The sequence below is a fragment of the Atractosteus spatula genome, chromosome 13 (assembly GCF_055471065.1).
Source record: "Atractosteus spatula isolate fAtrSpa1 chromosome 13, fAtrSpa1.hap1, whole genome shotgun sequence".
NCBI classification, from domain to species: domain Eukaryota; kingdom Metazoa; phylum Chordata; class Actinopteri; order Semionotiformes; family Lepisosteidae; genus Atractosteus; species Atractosteus spatula.
Window position 1 is genome coordinate 26,415,287 of NC_142718.1, and position 10,246 is coordinate 26,425,532.

The 10,246-nt window shown below is 35.7% G+C and overlaps 1 protein-coding gene across 5 annotated transcripts in view; it reads left to right on the forward strand.

Moving 5' to 3' along the window:
• Positions 1-6,058, forward strand: part of atf2 (activating transcription factor 2) — a 33,021-nt gene extending 26,963 nt beyond the window's left edge. For all 5 annotated transcript variants that reach the window (XM_088931438.1, XM_088931443.1, XM_088931442.1 and 2 more), the window contains one exon: positions 3,983-6,058. In XM_088931438.1, the coding sequence (XP_088787564.1) occupies positions 3,983-4,197 (215 nt within the window). In that variant the 3' untranslated portion in view covers positions 4,198-6,058. The remainder of the gene's footprint in view (positions 1-3,982) is intronic.
• Positions 6,059-10,246: the final 4,188 nt, after the last annotated feature.

Here is a 10,246-nt window from a genome sequence, read left to right on the forward strand (position 1 = left end):
ATAGTTTTCGTAGTGTAGGTGGCAGGACCTGCAAAATGGAGTTGAAAGGTTCTCGTAATGAGAACCTTATCTTTTAGCCAAGGTGATTTGTTTCTCCATTACCATCAGAAATGTAAATTCACCATCAGGAAAAAATACCCTCAGCTTTTTGCTTTTTACTGAAACATGTATATTTAATTTACATTGATAAGCAAGATGATTGTGTCAGACTCTGAATTATCAATCACACAAACATTGAGCAAAATAACATTAAGCAGTCTCCATTGTCAAGCCTGTACAGTTGCCATCAGATTTTTGAATTATTTTCAGTGTGTATAAATGGTGAAAAGGAGGTGTTTTGACTCTCGTGCCTTCCAACACAGTAATGCAGTGACATGCCAGTAAACCTTTATGAATCAGAAAGGCACATAACGAGACAGTAATATGCTTTTACCGCCACAGTAAAACAGACAGTAGATCTTCTGAATAATCCCCAATGTCTGGAGATGCAGTGATGACTCATTTGTTTAATTCAAGGAAAAATAAAAGATTGCAACATTAGGGATAAATTATAATGACTTCTGTGGATTAGGACTTGGCAAATGATAAAATTGTAAATAATTTGACTTAACGTTAAAAAAATGGGCAGGGACATATTTTATAATTTTGTTTTCAGATTTCTGACTGAAGTTTTACTTTCCATGTCTGTCATTTAAACCTGAGTGTCGAATCATACAGCACACTGCTTTGGTGATTTTTTTCTTGGTTTCACATCCTGTACTCCTAGATCTGAATAAATAATATTAAGATGTAGACATCCCAGTAAAAATATTGAAAATAAAATGGGAGAACTTCTGTGTTTATGAATACTTCCAGATGAGTATGATTCAACAATGCTTCCTCAGACTAACAGTATGCTCCCTATACTGTGCATTAACGTATTTTTGAGTAGGTGATGAGTATAGCCTTTACAGGCTACCATTATGAAGGAGTTCTGGTACACTGAATGGGATCTGACAGAGGAGTGTTTCTGTTATGTGCCATCAGTACTTCAGACACTTCAGTGACCATGATCTCTTTTTTTTTCTGCGGAATATAAGGGAAAAGAATATAATCTAACAGTTTAATACACAGAACATGCATTTTTTATGCTTATATTAACAGATAAACAAGTATTTCAGTGAGTCAAAGTATTATTGCACAGGTTAATGGCTGTGCATTGCACTTGAGATTTCAAATATTTAGACACTTTTTATCCTTAATGGTTTTCCTCTTCTGCTTTCATTTATGAGGATGTACAAGCAGAAAGATTTTATTGTGTTCAGTGAATTAATTGTCAAAATGATATACAAGTACATAGTATTGAATAGGAGGCGCAGAGTTGGAAACTTGCTTTAACTGCTACAGTTATATCCTAATATTCGATAGTCACATGCTATTTAATGCAACTTAATTTAATCTCATTAATCATGGCAGCATTGTCATGTCTAGGGGAGAAAGAATAATCTCTATTTTCAGAACAGGCTGTCACTTTAAAATATTTTAGGTTTGTTTGTTTACACACACCAAACAGTTAATATTTTGCTTACAACTGTGAGATTAGAGTGATATATTTAAGTACGGAAATATCCATTTTTAATTTCAGCATTCATCACCAGATCATTTCAGCTAAATACATTACTGTTGGAAATTGTAATTCGGTAGTTTACAGAGGCCTCCAGTACCTGTTTGACTTACACTGAGAATGAAATATGAGCGTTTCATGCATCCCATTAGAGCGATGTTGCTGTGTTGTCCTTGTAATAACTGTGCTTTAAAAAATGCTAATCTGGTCACAAATCTAAGATGAGGTAAATCCGTGTAACTAATATTGCTCTTAAAATGAAAATTCTCTTACATTCTCAACCCCTAATCATCTCTCAATGCCATGCATGTAACAGTAGGGCTGCAAGCTGCAGCCAGGAGGTTGGGACTCAGGGGGCTTCAAGCTTTCTCCAGCCTTGCCTGTTAACATACTTAATCATGCAGCAGAGGCGGAACTGTGGCAGGTGGGATGAAATTATCCAACATCCCTTACAAATAAGCAGGACTAGACTTTTTTTCCATTGGCAGACTGTGCTCCCATCTGCTGGAAAAAAAAAATGTAAAAGGTGCAACACAGCCCTGGGACTTGACTGACTCAGAGTGCTCATTATAATATGCCACATCCCCCCTGTCCCTTGCTGTAATCTCACACTAACAGGTGTAATTAAATGTAGTTTGTATGAAAAAGAGATTTATATATCATTTCCTTATGAGAAAATAAAGGACGAAATAATTTATGACAATTTAAATTACATCGGTACCAAATCATTTTATTAAACTCCCATCAATAAGAATGCTTTGGGAGCATTACAGACATAAGGCCATTTAAATGAAATTTTATAGTAACCTACATAAAAATACCTGCAACTCACATTTTCAAATACCAAACCTAACAATTAATTACCAAGTGCCATTTAAAGTGACTTTTTATCATTAGCAGTATTAATTATCTTAGTGGTCTGCATTCCTTTATGAGGCAGTACATTATAGAGATTTTTTTTTAATCAGGATCCAATTAATTCAATGCAACTGCTTAACAGCTGGTGGCATTTAGACTCCAAGTATTGCATATTCTCCTGTGTGAGCATCATTAAAATCAGGTGCTGTAATCATCTGTCGCTGCAGTAGTTGGCAAGGTAGCCAGAAACAAATGAAAACAATTTAAGATATACTGTAACACTATTACATGACAAAGAATGTATTAAAGCCTTATTATGTTTGTTTTAAATGACATTGTATCTTTAAGTATACAAAGAATGGAATTGTCATGAGAGAAAGCTCCAAGTTTTGTAATTGGTTCACGTAAGTGTGAAATTACAAAAATGGTTTCAACAGCATAGTTAGCAGATCAGATTTTGGACCTTGATGTTTGTTCTTTTTGGGATTTGTCTGTTTACTATAGCCTTAAAGCTGTAATAAAAAAATATCTTTCAAACTTAGTCTTACTACATAAACAGGATAAAGTATCCGAATTACATAAAACTTAGCTGTCATCCCACTCTGTATATTTTGAAATGCATTAGATTTTTACATTGATTTTCTCAGTCTTTTAAAAATTTTTTAAAATTGCCCAAAATTGTCAATATTTTTATCTATATTTTTAATATATACATTTTATACATAATATTCTGTTTGTGTTTTATTATTCATTTCTGTTTGTAAGTATTCATCATAACTGTATTATGGACTTCAATAATGAAGTAAGGAACACAACTTTTTCCATTAAGATATAAAATAATTGGGGCATTATACCTTAAGCTATTGGTAATAGCAATGCTCAGCTATAATAGCAGTTGTTCAAGAAGGTATTTGAACAGTAAGTACTAATGTAAATAATAAGCAGTATTGTGAAAACTATTGCGAATATTGTGAAAACAGGAAGCCTGAATCAACTCTGGAAAGGAGTCTCATATAGAGTTTGAAGTTCATGACGCAGCTTTCTACGTTAGTCCTTTTAGACAAGTCCCTTGTGGCACCTCACCTGAGCCTTCTTCATTTTAGCTGGTGGGATACCTGAAAGATCAGCTGTTGCCGACTAAACTCCATACTACTGAGGATGTGAATTCAATTGAATACGTTTAGTTTCTCCTGTCACTGCTCAGTCTATTGCAGATTTTGTCCATTTCAAGAAAATCATTGAACTTAGCAGGGTATTTTGAAATACGGTGTGACTATCCAGTATTTGAGGATAATTACAGGAGTTTTTGTTAGGAGAAACTGCTGGTAGTGGTGACTCTTCCCTGCCGGTTCTCTGGAACTTGATTCAAATTCAATAAGTAGCATCATAATACGTAAATATATTAGAGCCATGTGAACTGAGGTTTAATAAAATCACCCTGTAGATGCCACCATTTACGTGTTGAGTAAGGACTACTGTGTCAAATGGTGTTCCCAACATGTTGTCATTTGTGTTGTCTAGACACCGATAAGGATGATAGTTCTGAAGACATCTCGGTGCCCAGCAGCCCTCAGGCCGAAGCCATCCAGCACAGTTCTGTCAGCACTTCCAACGGAGTCAGCTCCTCTTCAGTGGCCTCCACAGCCCTGACCCCGCTGGCCGAGCAGAGTACAGACCCAATGAAAGCGCAGGTAGTGGTGGCTCTTCCTTCCCAGGCACAGTCCTCGGGGACTTGATGGGCTGGACGTGCGGTCAATGCTTTATTTCCAGCTACAAAAAGGGAAGAAGGAACATTCACTTTTCTCCGTTTTGGAGAATGCTGTATTTCTTTTTTTTTTAAGTTCGGTTATTGTTGTTGTTGTTTTTTTTATTCTTAATACCAAAAGTACCTAGCGTGGAGCAAGTGGTCATGCTCAAGGGCACTTTCCAGTCATTTTGAAAATTGGACTGATTGTCTTTTTCTCTTACATCTATTTGAATTGATCAAATTGATTGAATATGCCAGGCACCTTTGTCTATTTCTTTTACTCGGGAAGGAGTTTTAATTTAATAACATGATACATCATTGATGAGACATTCCTACCAAAGTATGTGTCATACAGCTTCTGTTGATTGTTCTTGACATCTTTAAAGCACTATCTGAGAGAAAAAGACACAATTTAAGCAGTCACTTTGTTTATTTATTTGCCTTTTCTAATTTTGCACATGAGGGAGAAGAAGGATTTGTTTTTAAATTGTATTTGATTGTTCACCTGTAAGTATTGGCAGCTTTTAGTGGTAAATTTTAAGACTTGTCTTGTTACACAATATCAGTGATTGAGTTGAGAAAAAGTATTTTGTATGTGTGAGTGGTATGGTGCTTATACCAGTAGCACTCTGTGGTTTGAATGTTAACAGTTGCCTCCACTTGTAAAATAGTCTTAATGAGAATCATTGCTTAGAATAATGTATGTTCAAGAACGATGTTTTGACTAACATTCCATGTGTAGTTTCACTGTTACAGATAAGGTGATTGTAGAATTACAGTAATTTTTTTCTCATTATCCAGACATCTGCTAGGTAATGAATTTTACTAAATGTGCCATTAATATTTCATATTAAATTATTCACAGGTTTCAATTTGTATTGTAGGGATTAGAAAACATTTACAAATCTGTGCCCCAGTCATGATCATTTGGATGGGATTATATAACGTATCATGTTAATGCTTTTTTATGTGTAACATTGCTTGAGCTTATAGAAAAGTGACAGTCTAAGCAAATGCTGTTCAGAAATTACACTACTGTAGCAAATTAAAATGACTTGTTTTCATTTCTTGTATTTCAAAGAAAATTTGAGATTCTATGAAATGTAAATGGCCTAAATGATGATACACTGTATGTGAACTTTCAGCAATGAGAGAAAATTGTACATTGTTTTTTTATGAAATAATGCTGTATTTGAGAGCCCATTATAAATGTTTTCTTTTATAAAAATGTAGCCTTTGTGCGAGTCTTTAAAGTAGGGATTTTCAAATTCTTCTGAGCCCAGATACTGCTGAAGAGATCAGGAGACCATATTTTTTATTTAACATAAATGTCAAACTCACATCTTGCCTGGCAAATTGTTAAAATTTATTTTAAATAATACTTACACTACTAATAGTAAAACAACAAATATTGGGTTACAGATCACAGCATCATTCATCTGCCTTTTATCTTACAATGTATTAGCTTACTACTGTGTAGTTTTATAAAGACATGCTGCATTTCTTCATTTCAAAGACCTTCAAATGAAAATAACATCCTTGTTTAAACAGGTAATTTGTACTGTCACTGTTTTGTGCTATTTGCATGTATAAATTCTCTGAGAGAATTAAACCAATATAAAAGTCTCAGTTAAATAAGTATCATCTAACATGTCGTGCCACCTTGAGTTCTAGCAAGATGATAATAGATTCATGACTGGTTCTGTAAGTACTTCCTTTAACTTTTTTTCTGGTTCAACTGCATTAAAAGGCGTGATACTATTGTGTTGGCAGTAAAGTGTAACTTGTGAAAGTTCTGTATAAAATCATAAATTAAAGTTGTAATAAATCTTTTAATATCTCTTTAAAGTCTATAAAGGCTGTATTCCATTTTTTGTAGGTTTTGTGTACTGTCACCCAGGAATCTGTCATACCAATCTTTGGATGTCAGCTTGAAGACAGTGCTTCAGTTTTGTGTAGATTTGCCTGTTAATTGCCTTGGTTTTTAAATGAAAAGCCCTGGGATTCTGCAGTCTCCCTGAAGCACATCATTTCTTTGGGTTGGCTTAGTAAAACCAAACTATAAGCGCTTCTGAAACCAAAATCTTTCTCTCAATACAGTTTAGTGTATACTTCACATCAAGCAAAAATCTAGATAGAATGAATTTAGCTTCCCACTCTCTGGAATGTATACATCTTAAAATTGTATTTTTACCTTCTGAGGAACTTGTTTCCCTTTTATTTTATTTAATATCTAATGTTCAGTATTCAGGAGGACAGTGTGAAATGACTTATAATGTCTCATTATTTTTCATAAGAAGACAAATTATTAAGAAATATTAATTAATACCTTAATAATGTCATTGATATTAATAGTTGATCTTTTTTAATTATATAAATAATGGCTAAAGAAAGGATACACCAGGGGAGTGATTATTTTTAGTGATTTTTGTAGGTGATGTTATATCTGCAGATGTATAGCTGTCAGCTTCTTTTGGGGGTATCCTACCATCTTGTGGACAATCGTAGAATTACAATGATGTCATTTTTTGTTCTGGCTGTTGGGGAGTCCACCATGTTATGTATTGTTCAGGAGATTCCAAACCCTATACTGTAGATCAACCTTAAATTCTCAGTTGATACAAAGTGGGAACACTAATGAGTTTTGATCAGTTTGGTAAGTAAATTAGTTTAATAAAATCTAGAATAATCAAATGTTCTTCAGACCTGCAATGGCTTGCAAACGTACTCACCCCTTCCAATGACATATATTCAGTGAATTGCAAATTATGTATGTAGTTTGTAAAGGGAGTATGTTTAATCAAAAACTGAGTGCTCAAACTTAGCACTTTTATGGGTGAAATAAGTTAAATGACAGTAAAACTGCAAAGAAAAGTAAAAAACAAATGTTGATTGCATAAGTATTCACCCACCCCAAAGGGATAGTACTTGTTGAAAGCCCCTTTGGCACAAATTATGGCTGCCAAAGTCTTTGTGGATTATGTTTTGACCAGTTTTGCACACCAGGATTGTGCAATTTCTGTCCATTCTTTGTTGCAGAATTGCTTCGTACTTGATTCGCGTTGTTCTTAAATTACTCCAGTGTAACTTTGGCTGTGTACCTTTTCGATTTTTAGCATTCTGAAGCAAGTTTCCTTGTAAGATTTGCCTCTGTCTTGCTCCATCTGTTTCCCCCCTCAGTCTTGACAAGCTTCCCATTCCCTGCTGATGTGAAGCAGCCCCATAGCATAATGCTGCCACCACCATGGTTGACAGTAATGATGGTGATGTGCTGTGGTGAGTTTGTGGCAGACATGATGCTTTGCATCTTTAGACCAAAGGGTTCCAGTGTTGTCTCACCTGATCACAAAACCTTTTGAAACAACACAAGGTTCCAGTGTTGTCTCACCTGATCACAAAACCTTTTGAAACATGATTTCCGTGTCACTTTAATGTTTTGGTGCAAACGTCTCATGTGATTTGAGAGGTTTTATTTTAGTATTGGTTTCCTTCCTGACAATCTGCCACAGAGTGAAGTTATTGGGGTGTTGTTAGCTCATTGCCATTTCTCCCATCTCAGCTTATGAATTAATTATCTCTTTCCAAGTCGCTTTTGGCAATCCTCACCAATTTCCTCCTTGCTCAGCTGCTTTGTTAGGAGCGATAGCATGATCTAGGGTAGTACAACACACCTTCCACTTCTCAATGATCAATTTTACTGTGCTCAGCAGTATATTCACTGTGCCTGAAACTGTTTTGTACACCTGACCTGTGCATTTCTATCATTTTATTATCCCTGACATGTTTTAGAAGCTTCATCTTTCACATCACGTATTTAATACAGGCGTATTTGTTCTGAAATCATGTGAACCACAATTATTGTACAGAGAGGCCATTCAGCTAACTTTGTTACATGTCGTAGTAGTTTTGTGAACCTGAACAAATTTAGGTTTGTCATGGCAGAAGGGGTGAATATTTATGCAATCAACATATTTTAGTTTTGGATTTTTCTTTGCTGACATTTGTTTCACCTATAAACATGTTCAGTTTAATCTTTCAAGTTGTGATGTAAATATTCACTTTTATAATATGTCTGCAGCATTTGGAATTCAATACAATGGAACAAAATTCAGCAAAATTGGATGAGGCTGAATACTTTTGCAAGGCACTGTACAAGATATTGATTCATTTCAGTTGTCAATTCAAATGATCTCCAAAACTATTTGGCTGAACAAATCGCCTGCTGATGTGGTTAAAATGACATTTTCAGGTGGGAACCTGATGAGTTATGCCAGACCTACTGTATAACACCTCCTCGATTATGACTATCCAAAACTTGTTCAACCCCGTTATAGACTACGAAATGTTGATACCAAAACACAAAACATTGCTCTAGGTTACTTCAAACAATTCACACTTTATCTATAATAAATTATACAGAATATAAAAAGCACTTTTCACAATTCCATGCTACATTTTAACATTTTCTGTAAATTACCACATTAATTTAGAAAACAATATTTAAAAAAACTTTATAAACTACATGGCGAGTTAGTAGACAAACGTATAAAACATAATCTAGACACTATTTTAAACATTTTCTATTTTCCTGTTGAAGACCGGCACGTCTAAGACATAGTAATGTATTTGCATAAAGTTTGTATCTATAAGGACAGTTAAATTCATCCTTACACTTAAACTCAAGATATTATACATTAGTTCACACAACGTGCATATGTATGATACAGTATCTGGACACTAGACTAGCAAGTGCTGCTTCGACTGAATTAAGGCGTGAAAGTTTCTTTCTAATGAAAACAAATGCAAAAATCGCATCGTTATACGCACGACTACAGCATACACATTTCCAATTCAAAGCTGTGGTTTTTTAACTGAAGCTTACGTTACAGTTCAAATTATGTTCAGGCTTCTTACACATCACTATGATGCTTTATCTGTGTTTTTTAATCCACCTGGGGCAAATCTATAGCACCTATTTCGTTTGGCTGGTAAGTCCCGGTGTGGGAGCTGTTAGAATTGTATCCAGAGTTATAATCAGAAGGGAGACCTACACAAACTGCGCAACAGACTCTTCTGTTGCGGGAATATACCATTCCTAATGAGTCTGGAGGAGACTTCCTCTTCCTCGTTTTCAAACCAACTGCGCATATAATGATGACTAAGGTGATTGTTATCGCCACCGCGTTTGCTCCGCTGATGTACAGAATGACGAGCTGCGGATCGGGAGTTGAATTGTTTTCACCCTTTGTGACAATTCCAATGCAGAGATCTCTTGGTGCTACTTCACAAACTTTCTCATTAACAACGCTTTCCACGCAGACAAAGTAAGAAGTTGACGCCCTTAGATCCCGAAGATTACAAACGTTGCCTTTGTTGATGTTTATGAAGCGACTGAATCTGATGTCGCCATCGAATTGGTCGTACACATTATCCTAAAATACACATGTTCTTTACCAGCGCGGGCCGGATTCCACGATATTTCTGCTGAATTAGAGGTGACCACCCTGGCAGAAATATTCAAAATAGCATTTTGATTGTAATCGCAGGGTGTGGTGTTCTTCAGATGTGATGGTTTGTTAAAAGCGGTGGTTGTGACAAGTGTCGGTGTTGTCGTATTCTGCGACATACTCCGATTACCATAAGAGGATGTTGCTTGTGTTGTTAGACTTTGAGGCTTACCTGACTCGGCACTTGTTATATGGTGCTTAGTTGTATTTTTAATTACAGTTGTGAATGAATCAAGCATGGTAAAGACCCGGGTTGCTGTTGCCCTTGTCTGAGTTTCTTTCTCTTCCTCGGTGTCGTGCTGCGTTGCCAATCTGTCACCGGTCATAAATGTACCTGGTTCATCAGAGAGCATCGTATCAGGGCAAGCTGGGTCTGCGCTTTGGATAAATTCACCGCTTACAAAATCCAGGTACATGACTTTAAGGTTTTCTGGTTTCGAACACTTCACAAACGTAGTCAGTATCCTGTCCGAAGAAGATTTTAGCCAGTTTTTTAGATCAATTATTCCGCAGTTGCAGTGCCATGGGTTA